This window comes from Propithecus coquereli, unplaced genomic scaffold (assembly GCF_000956105.1).
Source record: "Propithecus coquereli isolate 6110/MARCELLA unplaced genomic scaffold, Pcoq_1.0 Scaffold507, whole genome shotgun sequence".
Taxonomy (NCBI): Eukaryota; Metazoa; Chordata; class Mammalia; order Primates; family Indriidae; genus Propithecus; species Propithecus coquereli.
In genome coordinates this window covers 501,508-525,026 of record NW_012150919.1, presented here as the reverse complement: position 1 = coordinate 525,026, position 23,519 = coordinate 501,508, and the positions used below count along the sequence as shown (strand labels likewise).

The following is a 23,519-nucleotide window of genomic DNA, read 5'->3' as shown; positions in this document are numbered from 1 at the left end:
TATGTTTATATTTTCCATATTCCTTTCACTCCCTGTCTATAAAGCTATGTATATATAATTGTAATCATATTGTACATAAAGTGATTTTCTCCTTAACATTATGTCATAAAACTTTTTCCATACTGACATATTCTTAAATGAATAAAATGTTATTATGAAAGCACAGATTAATTAAGAATCACTATGTGCCAGAGATTCTGCTGGGGATAGATTTTTTTTTTTTTTTTTTTTGAGACAGAGTCTCACTTTGCTGCCCGGGCTAGAGTGAGTGCCGTGGCGTCAGCCTAGCTCACAGCAACCTCAAACTCCTGGGCTCAAGCGATCCTCCTGCCTCAGCCTCCCGAGTAGCTGGGACTACAGGCATGCGCCGCCATGCCCGGCTAATTTTTTCTATATATTTTTAGTTGTCCAGATAATTTCTTTCTATTTTTTTAGTAGAGACAGGGTCTTGCTCTTGCTCAGGCTGGTCTCGAACTCCTGAGCTCAAACAATCCGCCCGCCTCAGCCTCCCAGAGAGCTAGGATTACAGGCGTGAGCCACCGCGCCCGGCTGGGATAGATTTTTTTAATAAGATGTAGCTTATATTCAAAATTCATAGTCTGGTAAAGGGGAATAAATTGAAAATAGAGTAGTACTAGGTAAAAAGTGCAACAGTAGACACATATACGGCATTCAGCAGTTACAGCAGTGGAACAAGAAGTTCCGCAGGGGCAGTCTGCTAAAGCTTCACAAAAGACGTGATTTTAAAAATGTGTCTGAACATAGCCATGCCACAGGGCAGGCAGGAACAATAGGGGAAAGCCAAAAGTCAGTCAATAGGACTTGGGCAGTAGGACTTCGTAAGCCACGTTGAGGAAAAGCTCTCTCTCTAGGGGCTCTGATAGATCGTAACAGAAACAAACTACCTATCATTTATTGAGCACCTGGTGTGTGCCAAGGATTCTAAACCACCCTTCATTGGATGATGACGTCAACTTTACAGGATGGGTGTCATTAGCTACATGTGAAGAAATGAAGAAACTGCAGTTGTGTGACTGATCCAAGGTCATACAGCCATTAAGTGACAGAGTCAGGACTTATACCCACGTCTGGCTTCCAGAGAGTGACATGGCCATCAGAGCTACCTGATTTACCACGAAGCTAATGAAGCTTAAATTTCAGGGTTCCTCACTTGCTGGACCCCTGTGAATGCTGGGAGTTTTAGTGTTTGAGGTGGAGAGGGTAAGCTAAGTTATAACCAGAAAGCATTTCTATGTAAGCATTTCTGGGAACTTACCTAAAGAGGTCTCAGAAGAAAAGTGCTGACAATTTTCTTGTGGTTTGTTTTATTTTATTTTTTCTTCCCTACCCCCCCCCCCGCCCATTGTGGTTTATTTTCTTATGTGTCTCTGAAAGATGAGGAGAAGTTCAACCATCAGAGAAGACTACATAAAAGAAAATAGCATGCTTATAAACATCTCCATGTAGTTTCATGTTGCTAAATCTTGGCATGAGGAGAGGAAAGCCACAGGAGTTTAGATGGTCAAGGACTATTTCTTGAAACATTCTAAGGAGTAATGTATATATAACTATATAATCTAAGGAATTTGGACTTTATCCTATCAGAGATTCTCAACCTCATCTGTCAATAAGAATTGGTAGGTCTGGGGAAAGGCTGAAATATCTTTATTTTTTAAAAGCTACAGAAGTAATTCACACGCACAGCTAGGAATGCTGTAAACAGTGAGAAGCTTAGAAAGATCTGAAGCAAGAAAGTGACATAATTAAATGTGAATTTTAAAAGAAAATTGTAGTTTAAAAGAGTGATAAGAGAGACTTGTAGTAGTCCAGGCAAGAGATGATGTCTTTTAATGTCTATATAATATTTCATCAAGCTAATTTTTTATATTCTCCTATCTTGAAAGGTTTATGTTTCTATATATTCTATATACTCACTATTACCCCAAAAAAGTACATCTTTTTGTTTCTTTTTTGTTTATTTGTTAGTCTTTAAAATTTTTCACTAGGTCAGATTCCCATCAGTAACTCTATTGGATCAAAGGAAATGATCCTGGTTTGGGCTCCTGGTTCTGAATTATCATAACAGTTATAATCAGTTCATAGTGTTAGCTTCCATGTGGTGGGCCAGATGTGACCTTCAGAATCGTTTAGTGAGGTTCAAGAAAACAAAAATTACTGGCCGGGCGCGGTGGCTCACACCAGTAATCCTAGCACTCTGGGAGGCCAAGGCGGGTGGATTGTTTGAGCTCAGGAGTTCGAGACCAGCCTGAGCAAGAGCGAGACTCTGTCTCTACTAAAAAAATAGAAAGAAATTATCTGGACAACTAAAAATATATAGAAAAAATTAGCCGGGCATGGCGGCGCATGCCTGTAGTCCCAGCTACTCGGGAGGCTGAGGCAATAGGATCCTTGAGCCCAGGAGTTTGAGGTTGCTGTGAGCTAGGCTAACGCCATGGCACTCACTGTAGCCAGGGTAACGGAGTGAGACTCTGTCTGTCTCAAAAAAAAAAAAAAACAAAAATTCTTAGGATTTTGATTAATCTTATTTTGAAATTAGCAATAAATTATCAGAACAATAATCTTATATTATGTTTATGGTAACCACTTAATAACTACATTTATCTTTAATAGATTGATGAACTCCCAGAGGGAGCTGTGAAGCCTCCAGCAAACAAGTATCCCATCTTCTTTTTTGGCACCCATGAGACGTAAGTTAACAAAGAAAAGTTTCAACAGCTCTAACTTGATTCTCCAGACTACATTGTTTATAGACAATCTTACATGTTGTTAAAAATCATTATAATCAAGTATATAAAATTACCAAGCTTCATAATGTATTTTTCTTAATGTAAATATTTTTCATCATGGACATCTTTATAACTAAAAGCATATCTTTGCTTTTAATGTAATTTCCACTTCTTTTTAAATAAATGTTAGTCTTCACCCAGAATTCTCCTTTAGGATACTTTTAAGTCCTTGGGTGGTTCTTTTACCACTCCCAATAACTTCTTTTGTAGCTTTTGTATATTTCCCTTCTAGAGAAATTTTTTGTATTCATATTTCACAAAACAAAGTTATGTTTTCTTAGGCTCTTTCACTTTGTAGGACCCTGAAGGAAACATACCACCTTTTTAAGGGTTTCTAACTAGATTGGTTAGCATACAGGCTAAAGAGCTATATACTAAAGGAATCTACAAATGCAATGTCTCGAATAATGTAGAAGTTTCTTTCTTTCTTTTGAAATAATCCAGAAGTAGGCAGATAGATCAGGGTGGGTAGATTCCTCTAAGGACCCAAGTTTCTTCTGTCTTGTCCTGTCATTCCCTGGGATGTTGCCTTTGTCTGCTTATTAAAACAAAAAAACTGGCTCAGCAGCACGTGTGCGTTTTCCAGACAGAGGGAAGGAGAAAAGAGTAAGGTGAAGAACAGTAATTCCTTGTGAGGAAATGACAAGAAGATTGCATACAGTAATTCCTCACTAATGTCAGTAAGTTCTTGGAAACTAACTTTAAGGGAAAGCACAGACAGCAGGTCCTTAAATAACATCATTCATTCAATGTCATTTTGCTTTAAAGTCACAATTTCCAAAAGCCTATCAACAGCATTAGAGGACTTAGTGTATATCGTTTACACTTGTATTCATTCCAGTGGCAAGAACTCGGTCATGTGACCATGTCAAGCTACAGAAGCTAGGAAACAATAGTCTCTGGCTGGGCAACTCTGTATCTTGCTTTAAAAATTGGAAGGAATAATCCATTAATGAAAGAAATGAAGAAGAGAATGGATACTAGGGGACAGTTGGCAGTCTTTGACACACTAAGAATGTATATGGTTACTTACAACAAGGGAACAAATGGAATAGAAATTGCAAATGTGAGTAAAAGCTAAAAACTATCACAAAATTTTTGTAAGTCTTCAAATTCAGGGTTATCCCTTATATTCGTCTGAATGTTAGTAAAGCCTGGCGTGAACTCTTTCTTAACTCGCTGTCTCTGCCACTCTGATATCTTTCTCATTCTCATCTTGGAAGAGAAGCAGAGAGCCAGAGGAGGGCTCTCAAGACAGATTTATTTCTTCATGTGAGAAATGGGTGTGTTTCTTTCAGGAAGTTAGTTTTATTTTCCTTTGTATTATTTTTATGTAATAGACACTGTGGACTATGACACTAATCATGTTTTCTTCCTTAGAAATGTTGCTAGAAAGCTTAGAAATAAATGTTTTTACCTGTGTTAGTGCTTAGGACTTTATGATACATATTTTTATATTTTCCTCGTTGCTGCCCCTATTTTTTGTGTATTCTATTGTTTTGCTTTTTCTTTAGGATTTATCTCCAGATCTCGTTACTGGTTGTACTGTAGTCCATGTGTGATTTTTTTTTTTTTTTTTTTTTTTTTTTTTTTTTTTTTTTTTTTTTTTTTTTTTTTGGCTAATTCAGTCATCTAGAGGTAGATTTTAAAGTATCTGGAGGAAAATGAACTTCCAAAAACCTGCCATAACATTGGTTCTGCTGAACTTTTACTAAGTATTCGGTGTCCCTGAACCTGAGATTATGCTTGCCCTGGCAAGTACTGTTTACCCTCTCTGTGAAGGGCAGAGATCATGTCAGTGTTGCTTAATCCTAAATATATGCACAGTGCTTAGCACAGTGCCTGGCCCGTGGTAGGTATTTTAAAAATAGCCATTGATTAAATTAAGATTAATTAAATGAAAGAAATGAAGATGAGGAAGAGTATGTGGAAGGTGATGGACTTAACAAAAAGGCTGTATTCAGTTCAGCTAAAGGAGTACTCCATGTAGGACCAATATTTTCCTCAAAACATGCCTTTGAATCTGCTCTAATTCTCAAGCAGATAGGTGACTGGACCCCTAAGTTCTTCTGCTCCATGTAACATAACCCCACTAGTTTTAGTTTGGACAATTTTCAGGGAATCCTTGACCAGGAAAAAAAATCGTCCTTAGCACATGTAGCTTTTAACAATTTTATCTTCTGTCGTACCCTTTAATATTCGTAAAACATAGAGCAAAGTTAACCAATTGAGAGGAGATTTGGCTTATAAAATTATCTTTAATCCAGAAAAAAAACAGGATTGTCTATCAGAAATGACTTATTTTAGAATAGTTCATTTGGGGTCCCTCTTTCTAGCAAAAACTAAATTGGCCAGTTGTCAGTTAAAGTCATCCCTGGGATCATCGTACAGCACATGTTATAAAGAAAAAAACAAAAAATAAATAAATAAATCCATTCCTGGGGAATGATAGTAAAAACATATCATTTATTCATAAGAGGATGCTTTCTGTTCTCTGTAATAGGAAGACATGCAATTCATATATCCAAAAGTGGTATCCAAAATTGAGACAAGATAAAAATAAGGAAGGCCAGAATTTATCAACTCTTTCATCCAAAAATAATAACCATTAACCCTGATGTTGAGGCATTATTAAAGTGTAGGCAAGCTCTGGTTAGCATCAGTAGCTGATGTCAGTATCAGGCAGCTTATCCCACATTTATTTCCTATGCATAAGTCAAAGGCTGGAGAAGGTCAAAAGCCAAAGTCTTAATTCATGACACATTTCTCTAAAAGTGAAATTGCCCTACACGCATTTCTTTCTTACATTCAGTTTGTCAAGCAAGACTTTGACATGTTTGTTATTAATATGTTCAGTAACCTAATGAATTATTTCTGGGTTCAATGAGATGGAATCATGCTGAGCAATTAAAGGTGAGCAATAAGGAAAGGTTTGTTGATTCCTAAACAGCTCTAGAGTCAGAAAGCTTCCCTGGGTGTTTTTATCAACTTGAAGTTTTTGATCAGCTGGACCATATGAGGGATCAACACTGAGACCCAGTCAGAAAATGGAATTTACAAAGATCAACAGTAAACTATTAATGTATTGTCTGAAAGCTTTTAATATCTTCTCTTTGCTGATAATTTCCAAATTTATATCTCTAGCTTGGACCTTTCCCCTGAACTCCAGAATTATCTCTCCGGCTGCCTACTTGACGTCTTCACTTGGATGTCTAACCAGGATTTTAAACTTAAACATTTTTTTTTTTTTTTGAGACAGAGTCCTGCTCTGTTGCCCAGGCTAGAGTGCTGTGGCGTCAGCTTAGCTCACAGCAACCTCAAACTCCTGGGCTCAAGCGATCCTTCTGCCTCAGCCTCCCGAGTAGCTGGGACTACAGGCATGCGCCACCATGCCCGGCTAATTTTTTATATATATATTTTTTAGTTGTCCAGATCATTTCTTTCTATTTTTTAGTAGAGACAGGGTCTCGCTCTTGCTCAGGCTGGTCTTGAACTCCTGACCTTGAGTGATCCACCCGCCTCAGCCTCCCAGAGTGCTAGAATTACAGGCGTGAGCCACCGCGTCCGGCCTGAACTTAAACATTTAAAACTGAGCTTTTTACCCCCAAATCTTGTCCTCCTAAAAACCTTTGCATTTCAATAAATATCAACTCTGTTCTTCTTATATCTCAGTCTAAAACCTTGGAGATATCCTCAACTCCACTCTGTCACATGCCATATCCAGCCCATCAACAACTCTTAAGAATGAAATTGGGATCTGACTGCTTCTTACCAGTCATACTGCTTACAACCTGGTCTAAGTCACCATCATTACTTCATTAGCCTTCTAATTAGTCTCCCTGCTTGTACCATAGTATCCAACCCTTCACTCTATTTTCAGCACAGCAACCAAAGTGATCCTATTAACACATAAATTGTCACTTCTCTTCTCAAAACCTTCAGTGGCTTCCCTTCCCACTTAGCCTTTATAGTGGCCTCCAAGGCTCAACATAATCTGTGCCCGTACTCTGTCATCTCTCTGACCTCATCTTGTGGTCTTCCTTCACTCATTTTACTCTACCCACACTAGTCTCTTCTGTTTCCCAGGCATACTAGGCATTGTCCCCCCGCAGGGCTTTTGTGCTTGTTCTTCCTTCAACCTGTTCTGTTCTTCCCTGGGTAACTGCATGAGTTGTTCCTTCATCTCCTTTAGTTCTTTACTTAGATGTTCCCTTTTTGGTGAGGCCTTCCCTGATCTGTGTATCTAAAATTATAAAATCCACCGCAAGTTCTTCCCATCCTTCTTCTCCGCTTTTTATTTATTTATTTTTTTAGTACACATACTACATATTTATACTATACTCTTTATCTTTTTTACTGTGCACACTCCCACCTCTGGCACTAGAGTGTGTGCTCCAAGAGGGCACAGATATTTGTCTCTTTGTTCCCTGCAGAATCCTTAGCCTACAACATTATAAATGTTCAATCAATATTTATTGAAGGAATGAATAAACGAATCTTAGTTTGAAGTGTAAGCTTCAGGGATGTCAGCCAGAATTTGGGCCTCCACAGTTTATTCACCAGGTTAATATCATAGATAATATTGCTAAATACTCTGGTTTGAATGCTCAGATCTATTAGCTATCCCCAGTATTTATTCTAACTCATTTTTTCTTGGTTATGATTAATTTAGGCTAAGGTTTAAATTGGATAACATTCTGTTTTACCACTTGTCTCTTTTTTTCTTCTTTTGCTTAGTGTATCATTAAACACTAATGATTTTTCAATTTATAGAAATAATAGTGAATAAATACACTAATGTGGCACAGTGGCCCCCCCCTTATCTATAGGGAATATGTTCCAAGACGCCCAGTGGATGCCTGAAGCCACAAATAGTACTGAACCCTATATTTACTACATTTTTCTATCTGGTAACAGAAGCCACTACTAAGTATGAACAGGTAGTGTAAAGAACGTGGATATGCTGGACAAAGGGATGATTCACGTCCCAAATGGGATGGCACAAGATTTCATCATGCTACTCAGAACGGTGGGAGATTTAAAACTTATGAATTGTTTATTTCTGGAATTTTCTGTTGAATATTTTCAGACCACAGTTGACTGTGGCTAACAAAACAAAAGTGAAACCACGGATAAGGGAGGACAAGTATATATAGAGTAAAGTATTTTTTTATTCTAGAATTTATATTTTTACTGTGAATCTTACAGAACCCTTACCTCTATGGTAAGATTTACATCGATAAATCTTAGTTTAAGATGATGACTTAAGTGGTCAAAGTAGACATCCATAATTCTACTTGTGTAACTAAAAATCAGTTTCAAAACAAAGAAGATATTGGTCATTTAAAAGTAAAATCAAAGTAGCACCAGCAATCCAGGGTTGCTGGCTTATATGCTGAGCTATCCGTTTTTTCTGCCTTCAAATATGTATCTAAAACAACTTATAATATGTGCCTAACTCAGAGGGTTTATATGTACTTTAAATTTGTTTACTATAATATGCTCTGACATCTTGTTTGATTATTTGATACTGATATTTAAAATACCTTACATTTGAAGGTCACCATGTCAGTTCTACTTCTGATATATCTCTGCAGTGCATTTCTAGGTCCCAAAGACCTTTTTCCATATAAGGAATACAAAGACAAGTTTGGAAAGTCAAACAAACGGAAAGGATTTAATGAAGGATTGTGGGAAATAGAAAATAACCCAGGAGTAAAGTTTACTGGATACCAGGTATTGGTTTAGTTCATTGTCACTTGCTAAATCTCATTTCTTTGGTTTTAAATCTTTTTCAGATCTTTCTTATACATCCTTCCTACTATTAGTTACCTTGGAGTCAGAATTCTTTTTGATTCCAGTAACATTTTGGATTAAATGTTAACTCTTACCCAGTAGGGTTCAAATCCAGTGGCCACTGGAAAATTGAGTTTGACAGCCCTTTATTTTGAAAATCTTAAGAGTAAACTGAACCCTTTAAAATTAAAATAGGTTCTTTTCACAGTCTATGTTAAGTGCTATTTTTTTCAAAAATGTAATTAGCTTTAATATTTTATTATTTCTTAGGCAATTCAGCAACAGAGCTCTTCAGAAACAGAGGGAGAAGGTGGAAATACTGCAGATGCAAGCAGTGAAGAAGAAGGTGATAGAGTAGAAGAAGATGGAAAAGGCAAAAGAAAGAATGAAAAAGCAGGCTCAAAACGGAAAAAGTCATACACTTCAAAGGTTACTGAGAAACTTCCCATTGTTATTAATGTTACATGCATAGTCATTAAAAGTTTTTAGATTATTTTCAATTTGTTTATTGAGCATATAGAAATATACTAGATTCTGTGGAGCCTCTGCCTCTAGGGTTAATCATATAGCAGAGGGAATAATACAAGTAACCGTAAATGTTTGGAGAATCTGGCTGTTGACTCTTTATGGCTGATTTGGCCCTGAAAATAACACTTTCTTAGTTGGAGGAGGACTTCTTTAGTTGAAGACATATGAGTAGCTGTGCCTCCTACAATAACTTCCAGACAAGCTCTGAAGAATTTAGGAACATGAGAGACAAATACAATTCAAGACTATGTCTATGTACTGTAAATATAAATACAGTCATCACTTAACACAGGGATATGTTCTGAGAAACGCATGCATCATTAGGCAATTCCATCATTGCGCGAACATCATAGAGCATACTTACACAAACCTAGATGGTATGGCCTACTACACACCTTGGCCGTATGGCATAGCCACCATTGTATACGCAGTCCATCTCTGCCAAAATGTCATTATGTGGCACATGACTGTATAAAGATACATTCCTACTTGTGATTCTGCTTCAAAGAATGTGCTTTGCCTCTTCATTTAGTTCTTGTGTTTCCTAATCACCTAGTATATGCCAGCCACACTAGACTGGGTATACAGTGGTGAGCAAATTCAGCTCCATTCCTGCCCCCACATAAATTACAATACAGTAGGGGATGGGGGGTAGCACATAGTAATCAAGTAAATAATAAACACACATAAATTGGAAAAGGGCTATGAAAGAAATGAATGGGAGTAGGGAATGACAGAGATGGGGAACCTACTTTAGCTTGGGTGACCAGGCCTTTCTGAAAAGGTGAAGTTTATGCTGAGACCTGAAAGAAGGTTTGGGAGGAGAAGCCGTGTGTGGCAGAGGGAAAGGAACATAGCAGCAAAGCTCTGTGTTTCTGAATGGAAAGAAAGTGTGGCTAGAGAATCACGATCAAGGGGGAGAGGCAGGCAAAGGCCAAATAATGCAGACTTGTAGGCCGTATTGTGGAATTTGGATTTTATTATAAATGTAACAATAATTGAAGGTTTTAAACAGAGGAGTGACATGATCCTAGATTTACAATTGAAAGTCTAGGTACTTGAGAAATGCAATTGAAAACACAATGAGATTGCAAAAATTATTCACCTTTAGAAACTGAAAACAAGATAAATGGATACTTGATAGACCAAAGATTGGTGTAGATTTCACTATAATTGGTCTCTCACATGATTAAATAGCTGGATAAATTACTTCCATTTAGATTCTGGTATTTAGTGGCTAGATATGCTTAGGAAACGCCTTAAAAACAAGTACCGAAAGTTTATCAGACTATCAGTTTATTTTGGCAGTCTGTGAAATCTACTGAGCTGGCATACAAGTAAAATTGTGTGAATGCAGCATTATTTCCCGTGCACCTAATGAAAAACATGTGCTTGCTGTGGATGGGGATAAAGTTTGCAAATGACAACAAATAATTAGAACTTTCCTTGTCAGCCTGTATCTTCCATTGCAATTATTTTTTTAAGCTGAATTTCTTTTAGCATTTTGGACTTCATTTAAACACCCACTGGAATTGATTTTATTTAGTTTATGGTTGCTTGCTGAACTTCCATGTAATATGTTGTGCAACCCTAAATTATCTAAGCTACCTAATGTTGCCCAGACATTTAATAGTGTGAATATGTGGCTTTTAAATGCTCTTATTTCATTGCTTGCTGCAGAGACCGGAAGTAATGGGGCTCATACCTGGGGTGGACTTACAGTTTTAAGCAGTGAAGGGGTAAAGATATACTTAGCTTATTTAGAGTTATCTATTTTAAATAAAAGGATTATTTCCTTGGCTTTCCTTCAGGATCACAGCTTTTGTGATCACTTAAGAATTTTTTTTTTAATATCGATGAAGTAACCTAGTACAATGGTTCTCAAACTGTCACATGCATCAGAATCACATGGAAAGCTTGTTAAGACACATATTGCTGAGCTTTACCCCCAGAATTTCTATTTCATAAGGTCTAGGATGGGGTCCAGGAATCAAATTTCCAGGTAAGGCTGATAATGCTGATCTGGGAACCACATTTAGAGAACCACTTACCTAGCATAACCTCATTGTTCTCTTTTGGCTTCCCAAATGCTTCCTTTTTGTTAAATATGGTGATCTTTCTTCACATCTATTTCTTAAAGTTGAATTGTCTTCCTTTGCATGGAAAAGTAGTGGTTCACAAACTTTTCTGACTACATCCCTGTTAGGTAGAGGGGAATATCCCACATCAATCTCCTCTACTTCACCTAATTTCACTTTTCTGTGGAAAAAGAGCACAATAATCATAATGCAAAGTCACAGAATAGCAGATTTGAGGGGATTATGGATCTCTTTCTTTAGCAGTAAGGGTATGGATGATTCCTATTTGAGTCATAACAGATACTGGAAAATTATAGGTCAAAAATATTTTGCATACAAATTATTTACTGTATACAGTAAGGCTAATCAGAGCCTCACAGCAAACTAGACTGATGATGATAAACCATCAGTAATTTTAGTTAAAAAACAAAGATAGCAACATGTGGACACACAACCAATTTAAGACCACACTGATAAAATAGATGATGGTCCTTCCCCAAAATTACAGGAATTCCAGTGATCTGAAGAGCTTTGCAAGGTTACCAAATATAGCTTGGCAGCCAGATTCTGTAGTAGAATCCTGAATGTTGCAGCTTGTTAGTAAAACTCTTAGTAATGCCATGATTCTAGTCTATGTATACCAAATATGTAGCAAATTATACTTATAAACTCACTTATAAGGTTACTCATAAGTATAGTTTATAAGCATTATAAATTTTAGGGAGTTGTACATTATTATCTATAGGAACTGCAGATCAAGGACTATTATTTTAGATTTTCTATATAAAGCAATTCCTACTAATAATTATACTACATTTATTAGGAGAACAAAAAATATTTTACTTTTACTGGTGTCATTCTTAATCTTAACTTTAGACACTCCACATTTGGAGTATTAAGTCCTGTTTTCTCTTCATGTAAAAAGTAAAACTCACTGCATTCTAAACTGACACTTCAGGCTTGGTTTGTAGTTTCTGTTAAGTAAAATAGAAACAATTTAATTACATATTCTATCACATAGCCAGAAGATGTCTCTTTGGAAGGTGCATTTTTAAAAACTGATTTTCTGAAGAAGCTTCAGTTTGCAAATTCATTTCTGGAAGATCACAAGTAACTTGGCTAAATCAGTTTGCTTTACCTCTTATTTGCAATGTGCTTGAAGATTCTTAAAGTTTCTAAAAGAAGAATTGTAGGAAATGGAGAAAAATGCTACATTGTACTTCCTTAAGGTTCATAATTGGGGCCAACTTTTTAACATTTTAATGCTATTCTGCTAAGCATTTCTTACCTCAAACTATAATTGTATTTTCATCTTTCTCTAGAGTTCATCTTGATTTCAAATGCAGGATGATCGGAAAAAGGACTAGTTTACCAGTATAGCCTTGGGCTCTTAAATAACTGTCCATAATTTAAAAAATTAAAATTAGTTTATATCACACAGTGATACAAAAGTTTTGTCAAGATGATTCTGTATATACCATTAGCCAAATAGCTTCAACAAAAGTATTCCGACATGAATCCATATATTATCTTGGATAATTCACCTTACTTCTCTGGACCTCCATTTGCAAAATGATAAGGAAGAACAACATAACCTTTAAAGTGCCTTCTAGTTCTGTAGGTTTCTTAAGCTGGTATCTGTCCAGCTATATGTATGTATTCATTGACAGGGTTCTGGGTACATGAATCTTCATTTTCTGCTTTTAATACCACTTGCTGGAAAGAACTACGAGGTCATCTAGTCCACTTCTGTTTCCCTTCCAGCTGGTTAAACTGAGGCCCAGTGAGGTGAAATGGCTTGTCCAATGTCACCTCGCTCAGTGTGGCACACTGCATGTTGCATCTTTACAGCCTGTATCAACCCACAAAGGCTGGATACAAGTCAGTTGCTTCTGCATCTCTTACTTATGCTTGTGCATTTGGATTTCTGCTTTTGACTGTAATATTTAACTTGTCTAAACATTTAGAAATCCTCTAAACAGTCCCGGAAATCTCCAGGAGATGAAGATGACAAAGACTGCAAAGAAGAAGAAAACAAAAGCAGCTCTGAGGGTGGAGATGCCGGCAATGACACAAGAAACACAACTTCAGACTTGCAGAAAACCAGTGAAGGGGTAAGGAAGGATACACACGTAATTTTTCTTACCTTCTGCTAACCTAGAGGACATTTTGCTTCAGATTCGGCATCCATGTGTCAGCATTAGTAAACATTGTGTTAGTAAGTGAATAAAAGTATTCTCTGTTATTTACATCCACTCACAGCTGCTTAATAAGTGATCGAATGCTTAGAGTCTGAAAACAAAAGAGAGCCAAATGAGAATTACACCTTCCTGTCAGTTTGGAACTCTGTGAACAGGTTTATTCTTTTTTAAACTAACTTTAGAGTCTTTTTAAAGTATGGTATGAAATATTGAAATTATAAAATGCCACCTCAAAATTTGACAGTTATATTTTTTTATCATAGAATCAAAGGTATATTCAAAATAGAGTATTATATATATCCTGCTGCATGTTTCCCAGAAGTAGTATGTAATTTAATGTACCTATGGGGACTTTAAATATTTAAATATTCAAATATTCAAGCAGTATTTGAATATTGATATTTAAAGTACCCATAGGGACAAATATGTCCATTTGGACTCTTAACTCTTGTTAACCTCTATTAGCTTCAAAGTCACACGTAAGTCCACCTTTGTAAAAGTGTTAGCTAAGGCCAATTTTGCCCCTAGGCATTTTCCACGAGTCTTTTCTCTATGAAGACTAAGCGGACAGTGTCAAATCATTTTAATAATGACCTGTGAGATACATTATTATCTAGTTTCAGTTGAGTTTTTGCCTATTCGTGTTAGTCCTATTTACTTCTCAGTTCTTTCCTCCTTCATCCCAGTTATCTATAATTACACCCAAAGTATTTTGATTCTAATTGTTCTCTTATTCCTCTCACCCAGCTCAGCTTTACTCTATCCTCTGTCCACCTTCCTTCTCTTGACTTTTCTCCAGTAAGTAGTGCTCTATCCTCACCTTTGCCTGCAGCCTTCCCAGGGGCATATACCTGCTAACAACCCCTGAGGACTTGAATATTTGGCTCACTCGATAGATATGCTACATATATCTCAGGTGGCTTCAATATGCAAATAGCAAAAGCTCCCACAATTTCTCTTCCCTTTACTACTGAACTTACCTCTAGATACACTTCTTGTGACAGAGGAAGAGTTGTTCTACACCTTTACTACTCAAGAGTGTGGCCTGTGGTCAAGTAGCGTCAATATCACCTGGGAGCTTGTTAGAAATGCAGAATCTCAGGGCCACCCCAGACCACAGATTCTGAATCAGAATCTGCATTTTAACTAAACGCCCAGGTAATTCATATGCATGTTAAAGTTTGAGGAGCACTAATCTACACCTTTCTATTGCCAGCGTCCAGAATATTATCTCCTCCTACTTTGTCCAAGGCACACCCAATCAGTTGTCTCCTTTCTCTCCTGTACTGATGTCTTCTTCTGGCTCCTTCCCCTCTGCCTGTACGATCTCCTTTATTCTTGAAGAATCATATATTCTACCCTTTTCACCATTCTCTTCATCTCTAAACTTCTTAACAAGAATTATCTTTTCTCCCAGTCTCCATTTCCCTACCTCCTACTCATTCTTGACTTAACCCATTGCACTCTTGTTCCTTCTTTGACCAATTCATTGAAACTGCTCTTGTTAAGGTCCCTAGGGATCCTCTCATTGCCAAATCCAGTGTCTCCTTTGATCTTTGTTTTTACCTCTGCAACATTTAAGACCATTAGACACTTTCTCTTCCTGACTTTCCTCTAGGTCACCAGTCTCTTCTGCTTCCCCTCCCTATTCCTTCTCAGTCCCTTTCTAGAGCTCTTTTTTCTTCAATCCGACTGGACACACTTCTGCTCTGAAAACTTATGTCCATCTTATCTACTCATATGGTTTCAACTGCTGTGTATTACCGATGACTTTCCACTCTGTATCTCCTGCATTGTAGATTCACTTTTTTATTGCTAATGAAACCATTTCTACTTGAATATCTTGAAAGTACCTTAGAAAATAGTAATTGCTTCTAGGTAGCAACAGTAGTCTGTGTGCCACATATTGTTCTAAATGCCGTGCATGCGTTATGTCATTTAATCCTCATGCAAACCCTAGGAGGTAGGTGTATGTATTATCTCCATTTGTTAGCTGGGGCAACTGAGGCTGAAAGAATTGGCCCAGGGTCACACAGCTGTTAAGAGTCAGAGTGGGAAGCAAGAGCGTGGGATCCTTTTGTTTTTAACCTGTTTTTAGTAATATCTTTGTTATATACAAAAGAATTATCTATTCTGCATAGAGAATTATCTGTATATAGTATAAAGTTATGAGGCCTTGTGTTATAATGGATACCAGTGACTCTACCACTCAACCTAAAAACTAGAACATAATAATTGACTTGTATCTATTGACATGTTTGTATCTAGTCCCACCTTCTTTTTTCCCAGAGCTGAGTACAAATGTTGTATTTATTATTTTCTTTCATTTTTAAATCCTAGCCCATATCTAGCATACAGGTATATGCTTAATATATTGTCTAATTTTGCTTGATTTTGAACTTTTTTTAAAAAAAAATCATGACATTTACTCACCACTATGTTTCCAAGATTCCTTCATGTGGTTATGTGTAGCAGTAGTTTTATTCCTTTTTCAGTACTGTATAATATTCAGTTTTGTGAGTATACTACAACTTACTTTATCCAGTCTCCTATTGATGGGCATTTGGGTTGTTTCCAGATTTTTGCAGTTATAAGCTATATTTCTGTGAATATTCTCATACTTGTCTTCTAGTGCACATGTATGTACTAGGAGTATGTAACTGGAACTGAAAATACTGAGTCATGGTTTATGGTTTTTAACTTTACAGGATAATGCAAAATTATTTTTCTAGTAGTTGGACCAATTTACACTCCCACCAACAGTGTATGAGAGTCCCCTGTGATTGACTTGGCATAGTCAGGCTTTTTAATTTTTGCCAACATAATAGACAAAAAATGGTCTATTATAGTATTAATTTACAATTCCCTGATTAATGATAAGGTTGAGCTTCTTTTCATTTTTATTGACCATCCATGTTTCCTCTTCTGTGCAGTGCTTGGTTTTGGTTTTTGCTTATTTTCCTATGGGATTTTTTTTCTTATTGATTTGTAGGGCTTCTTTACATGTTCTGGATTCTAACTAACATGCATGGTCATGTGCCTTATAAGTATCTTCTCCAAGTTTATGACTTGTCCATTCAGTTTCTTTCTGATACTGTTAGTGAACAGACCTTCTTAATTTTATTATAGTCAGCTATATCAAACTTTCCTTTTTATGGCTAGCATTTTCAGCACCATTTATTGAGTAGTCCTTCCTTTTCTGTCTGATCTGCACTGCCATCTGTTATATATCCATGAGTCTTTCTCTGGGTTCTCTATTCTGTTCCTTTGGTCAATACTACACACTCTTAATTATAGTAGCTTTCTAATGAGTTCTGAAATCTTGTAAGGGTAGCAGCCTAATCTTAAACGTCTTTTCAAATACTTAATAGTCATGATCTGGGATAGAAGGTCAAGGAGGGGCTTTTTTTCTTGATGTGAGAATTTATAGCATAGATGCTGGTAAGAGTGATCCAAGTGAGGAATGATCACAAAATAATAATGTAAGAAAGAATTGCTGAAGCAGTACCCTTTAAACAGCCATAAGATATAGTGCATATCTAGAGGGGTTACCCTCGTTCATCCATTGAAACAGGAGGGAAGGCAGAGTATTTGGACACAGATACAGGTAAGTAGATAATTGGAGGGAGAGCTTGTAAAAGTTCTCATCTGATTGCTTCTATTTTCTTAGGAAATAAGGTTAGCATTTAAGAATGAGAACAGGAAGAAGTGTTGGAAGCTTCAAGAGAGAGGAAAAGACATAACATTGTCATTTAGAAGAATAGAAGAGTGAATGAACCTGGGAAATGAAGTTGAATTGCCAGGCAGCAGTAAGGGCCCACTTGAGGCTGGTGGTCATGAATTTGAAGTAAGAGCAGACAGAATGGTTGTGTGTTTTTTCTCTAGGCATATTCAATTGTCCAGTCACAGAGCAGAAAATTGAATTTAACTAGAATTGGCGTTTGCCCAGTGAGTAGGGTAAAGGAGATTAAAGACCAGGGAATTGAGGGCGTGTGCAAGGGAGTGACTATAACAGTGTACCATGGAATTCAAAATATGTTAAAAGGGAGAGGTGTACACGAGGAAAGGATATGATCAACAGATTTTGCGTATCAAAGAATTATTGGAGATGGAATATCAAATAGAGGGAGTGAGCTAGAAATAGAGGTGGTGATAGCGGAGTGAAATATTTGAATTGAATTGTGTAAGGGTTGCAGTAGTTGCTAATGACAGTGCAGGTGTTGTTGGTATTTTGAGTGCGATAATGCTTCATTGTATGCACACTGTCCACATCATAGAACATTAGCACCCTTGGTTCCTGTCTAGGGTGCTAAACCTAAAATTCCCCCATAATTTTACCCCCAAAACAGTGGCTTAAAACAGTATTTACAAATACTCTCAGTAGTTGCAAATCACTTGTCTTAAGAAATAACCGTGGGACGAATGACTAAGATAGGGCAGAGGACAGGATCTTTGGCAGAGAGGATGCCAAAGAAACCAAGATACCAGAATGTTAGAAAGATAATCTTCATGGATATTGAAATCACAGGAATTAAGATACTGAATGACAGTGGGCCAGAGCTAAAATCTTTGAGGAGTAAGGGGAATCATCTAGGGAGTCTGGATGGCTGCAGTAATGAGGGGAGTGGCTTACAGTACTGAGATTCAAAGCTGGCAGGATTTTCTTTTCAGAGGATGGGGGTACAGCAGAGAGGAAGAACAGCTCATACATAGTAGTGAAAAGAGAGAAGGACACCTTCCCCACTCCAGGGCCAGTAGTATAAGGGATGTGGGAGAGGAAAGAGCTACCATTTGAGGAGTTTGCAGGGGAAGAACAGCACTGCCCTTATGAGAAAGCAGGTTTCAGTTAGAAAAAGTTGGCAAGTAGAAGATCTTGGAAATTCCAGTTGGGAATATAGGAGGTTTGCTAATGGCTGAATGTGACTTCCAGGGAGCCCAGTAGAAGAGATTAAGGAATTGGGGGCGGGGAGGCCTGTTAAGAAATGAGGTCATAAAAGGACATGTATAAAGGAATGTGAGTCCAGAGCCCATCTTGAAGTAAGCAAGGATAAAGGGCATAAAGATAAAAAGCCTGATGGTCTCAAGGCAGATGTTGAGTTGAAGTTATGAGCATTGGTAGGAGAAGGAGAGAAGAGATTCTTACAAGGGGTCCCTTCTTTGTTCCCAGAGGCTGTCTGACTAGTGGAAGCAGGAGGCAGAAGGGAGCAGCCTCCCTTGTCCAAACACTTAGCTCCCCTTGGTTCACGTAGATGGGAAGTGGAGTTGACTAATCTCTGGCCAGGAGGATACCATGCACTGCTTGGTTTAGGCCTGCTGGGTTAATTATCTGTTGTCATGTCACAAATTACCCCAAAACCTAGTGACTTAAAAGCAGCATTTACGATCTCATCTTTTCTATGTATCAGGAATCCAGTCAGGTGCAACTTGCTGAATCCTCCGTCTCTGGGTCTCTCACAAGGCTGCAGTCTAGGTCAGCTGGGACTCAGATCATCTTAAGGCTCAACTGGGGATGGATCCTTTTCTAAGCTCACTCAAGTAATTGTTGGCAGGATTCAGCTCCTCACAGGTGTTGGACTGAGGACCTCAGTTCCTCACAAGCTGTTGGCCAGGGCCCTCCCTTGGTTCCTTGCCACCTGGATCGCTCCAAGAGGCAACTCACACAACATGGCAGCTGGCTTCATCAGAGCAAGCAATAAAGTGTCAGCAAGCGAGTGCTGGCAAGGCAGAAATCAGTCTTCTGTAACCAAATCTCAGAAGTGACATCCCATCACTTTTGCCTCATTCTGTTTGTTAGAAGCAAGCCACTCAATCCAGGCCACACTCAAGGGGAGGGGATTACACAAGGGTGTAAATACCAGGAGGCAGGGATCACTGGAGACCATGTCAGAAAGCTGCCCACGCCTGATCCAGCTGCTGATCTAATCCCTGCAAAGGCTCGCACCTGTCAGGTTCTACTCACCCGTGGAGCTGGAATCAAGTCCCAGATCACAAGGCTACCCCACAATTGGGGGAAGGGGAGGAAGGTAGAATAAATGTTGGGAGGACAGCTACAGTCTTCAGTGTAGCTATTTACCACTGTCCGTGCCTTTATTCTTCTGACCCTGAACCTGTCCCTGCTGTCCACAAGATCAAGTCCAAACTCTTAATTCCATCATATAATGCCCTTCATGTCTGACCTCAATTTATCTTTCCAGTCTCATCTTTCACCATTTACTCTTACTTATTCTTGGTCTCAGGACCCCTCTAATACCCTTAAAAGTTATTGAGGGTCCCAGAGAGCTTTGTTTATATATGTTATAGCTATTGATACTTAACTTAGTTAGAAATAAAAACAGAATTAAAAATACTTAATTCATTTAATAATAATAAACCCATAACTTCACATAAATAGCATCTTTATGGAAAATATAGTTATTTTTACAAAAATGCTTTAAGAATAATGACATTGTTTTACATTTTTGCAAATCTTTTAATATCTGGTTTAATAGAGGACAGCTGGATTCTTACCTGCTTCTGCATTCTGTCTGTTGCAATATGTAATTTTTGTTGAAGTATATGAAGAAAATCTGGCCTTATATAGATATGCAATTAGAAAATGGAGATGAATATTTTAATAGTCTTGCCAGCTAATTATAGATATTCTTGTTTGATATTAGACTAATTCTGTAAGAGGTAGTTTCTTAAAGGTTAGTTACAATGTGAAATCTTAACTTTAACTATTCTGTTACATTAAAACCCATTGGACTATCTGGCACTTTGTATCGCTTTCACCCATTTGGAAAATATTGGTTCTCCGTTAGTTTGTGTCTTCCAAATAGTGACCCATTTCATTATAAAATATTTTAATATCACTACTTACCTCATTAGAAAAGTCTAAGTATTGGGAAGCTGCCAATGATGGAGGATTCAAAATTCTGATTTTTCACTTAAATGCTCAAATTTTATGATCGGCAACAAATACTGTCAGTTGTTCCTCTTGAAGTAATAAGTCACTTTGTTTATTTTTTACAAAGTGCCAAATTGCCACATTCAAATAGGCATATTGAATATGGCTGACATAAACATGGTGCTCCATGAAAAGATCTTTATGACTTCTGCTGCCTCACAGCTTCTGCTGACTGTGTTCTGAGTACCTTCCCGTTTCACTGCCACCCTACAGCCTCTCAATATGCCTCACTCAGGTTCCTCAAGAGAGAATCTGATTGGATTCCCCAGCCATTATCCAATGTAGGCGTGCATGTCAACCAGTGCATAAGGAACCATTTCTGGCTACTTACTAAGAAGAGACTTTAGGTCTGGCAGACACTCAGTACCATGTCCAGATTATATACCATTATGAATTGGCAATACATGGATACAGATAGATACAAATAGAATTTTTCAATACATAGATATAAATAGAATGACTATGGTATGAGAAGTTTAAAAAAAACCTCAGATTTTATAATTTGCCTTTACAAAGCACCCATTTGACAGTACCTTGTTTAAAGATAAAAATAAGCATGTGCTTAAAGTTGTGGTCACATTCTGGTGCCACCTTCACTTTGTTTGAGGTATTAGTAATACTGTGAGGCTGCTGTGGAACCATCCATTCCAAAAATATTCTTTGATGTGGATTGATAGTTGTTACTATGAATTTTCTACCAAGGTAAACACTGAATTTATTGCCTTTCACATTAATAATAAAAAGACATTGGTAAAGGTTTCTTTGGTTGACTAACCATTTCTCATTGTTCTAATGGATGTCTTCCTCCTTCACAAGGGAGGAAAATCCTCCAAAGTATCTGTGAGTATAATCTTATATCTAGTGTTTTTATTTGTTAATAAATAATTAGGAGTCACTGGGCATTGCATTTTGCAAGTTCACAGATTTTAAATGTTTTTCGTTTAAGATTGACTACCTCATTTTGGTAGGGACAGAGAAGGCTAAGAAATGCATTTCTGCTATATTGAGGGTATGGTAGGTTTGGTAACTTTTCCTCCTGTGAAGGTCCTGGAATCATTTATAGAAGTATATATACATTTTGGCTGAGAACATACCCATGAGTGTGTACATTTGTGCTTACAAATATGTTCATTGATTTAGTGAAATAGAGCTGAAGTAGCCTGTTTTTAGAAAAAATATTTGGGGCCTGAGTTCCTTCTTTCATTTATCCTATAAGAGCTTTACTAAGGGGTTTAATATATTTGGGTTAATGATGAAGAAAACAAAAATAGCATCCTTTTTGGGAAATAGAACTTGACACAATTTAAAGTGGAACCCAAATTGAAACATAATTCTTTTATGAAACAAATATTTTATCTTTGTCACATGGATGCCATCTAAATTTTAAAAGACATCTAGGCTTCCTTTTTTTGATCCTTTATATATTTTTCAAAAGCAAGAAGTCAAAGACTTTGAACATCTTGATTTTGTTAACTCTTGTATTTCTTTGAGCCATATGTCATAAGTGATTAAGTTGTAAATATTTTGAAGATTAATTTGTGCATACTCTTAAATGCTTTTTAAATTTTACACAGCTTTTCTGACATCACAGTCCTCACAAAAATAGATTATATCAATTTCTCCGTTGACTTTTTGTATCTCAGGAAATAACATAGCCTTAGGTTGTATTGCCCTGACAGACAGTAGACAAAAGTTTATTCTTCTTTTCCTTTTTTTTAAAATGTAGCACTAAAAATTCCCTAGTATGTCTTTTAACTTTTTGCACTGATAGGTATAAAGCAAAGCTTCAAGCTGTTCTTGCTAAGTAAGTATTGTTAATGTTGCAGTGCATATCAAAACCTCAGAAAACCAGTTATATATTATGGAGGTGTGGATAGCTCTCATTGTTAGTATCCTAAATCATCTAAAGGCTTGTTTTCTTTCTTTTTTTACAGACCTAACTACCCTAATGAATGCTGCATATTAAGAGAAACCACGAGAAGGTTATATGTTTGGTTGTCTAATATTCTTGGATTTGATATGAACCAACACATAGTCCTTGTTGTCACTGACAGAACCCCAGTTTGTATGTACATTATTCACATTCCTCTCTGTTGTGTTTGGGAAAAAAAGACATTTTAGCCTTTTTTAAAGTTACTGATTTAATTTCATATTATTTGGTTGCATGAAGTTGCCCTTAACCACTAAGGATTATCAAGATTTTTGCGCAGACTTAAAAATGTCTAGGATCGTTTGATCAAGGCAGTTGTGTTCATCATTTTCCTGCCTTTACCCCACCATCACCAAACACTCAGTTAAATATAAATTAGCATTTTTTTAGATGACCACTCAACATAATGCTTAAGGATGGAATTTCTTCTTTGTGACAGAACCCAGGAACTAATTCCTTAATACATTAATGTTGGTATATTGAAGATGACATTAAAATTGTCCTTCAGTTTTGAGGCCATGTGTAAAGTTTAACCATATTGTAAAATATCTATTCCGTATTAGAAATAGCTAGTTGACAGCTTATACTTCTCAAAATTCATATTGTTATGTACACAAACTAAGTTTCTATATGTGAAGTTAGTGAGTCTTTTTGTGTTACTCCAGAATAAAAGCAATGATTTATTTTTTTCCCAATGCCAATACAATTTGAGCTAATCACTCAAGGTGGACACTTTACATTTTAAAGCTGGACTCAGCAGCAGCCCTATGGGAAACCAGACAAAGCATTGACTTTTAAATATAGACTTTTAAAATGAACTGTTTTCTTTTGGAACTAGAATTAGAATAGTTAATATTCATCCACAAACCATTATTATGTGTACATTATTGTTGCTATTGTGATAATAGAGAATTTTATTTATTTTTATGCCAGCTTATATTGTGAGAACACATTTAGTCAGTTTGAGTTTTATCAATCCTGTTATGCTTGTCTTTGGAACATCTTTTGCGTATTCGAGGTTTGTAGTTGAAAAGTTTACTGTAAAAAAATCAAAAACAAAAAAATGTATTGTTTTTACAGAATAAATTTATTGGAATGTGTACTGGGAGTAAGATTTGAGGTTGTAAACAACGAAGTTAGTGTAATTTGGCTTCATATATGTAATGTGAGGTATTAATGTAATTCATATATTAAAGCAAAAACTGTTAACAGCAAGTTGACAATAGAATCAAG

General features: G+C 36.9%; 1 protein-coding gene across 1 annotated transcript in view; it reads left to right on the top strand.

Annotated features, from left to right (window-relative positions):
• Window positions 1-23,511, top strand: part of LOC105820114 (hepatoma-derived growth factor-related protein 3) — a 96,353-nt gene extending 72,842 nt beyond the window's left edge. Inside the window, exons 2-6 of the mRNA XM_012656535.1 lie at window positions 2,632-2,708; window positions 8,405-8,543; window positions 8,874-9,032; window positions 13,177-13,323; window positions 22,291-23,511. Of these exons, the coding sequence (XP_012511989.1) occupies window positions 2,632-2,708; window positions 8,405-8,543; window positions 8,874-9,032; window positions 13,177-13,323; window positions 22,291-22,296 (528 nt within the window). The 3' untranslated portion in view covers window positions 22,297-23,511. The remainder of the gene's footprint in view (window positions 1-2,631; window positions 2,709-8,404; window positions 8,544-8,873; window positions 9,033-13,176; window positions 13,324-22,290) is intronic.
• The last annotated feature ends 8 nt before the right edge of the window (window positions 23,512-23,519 follow it).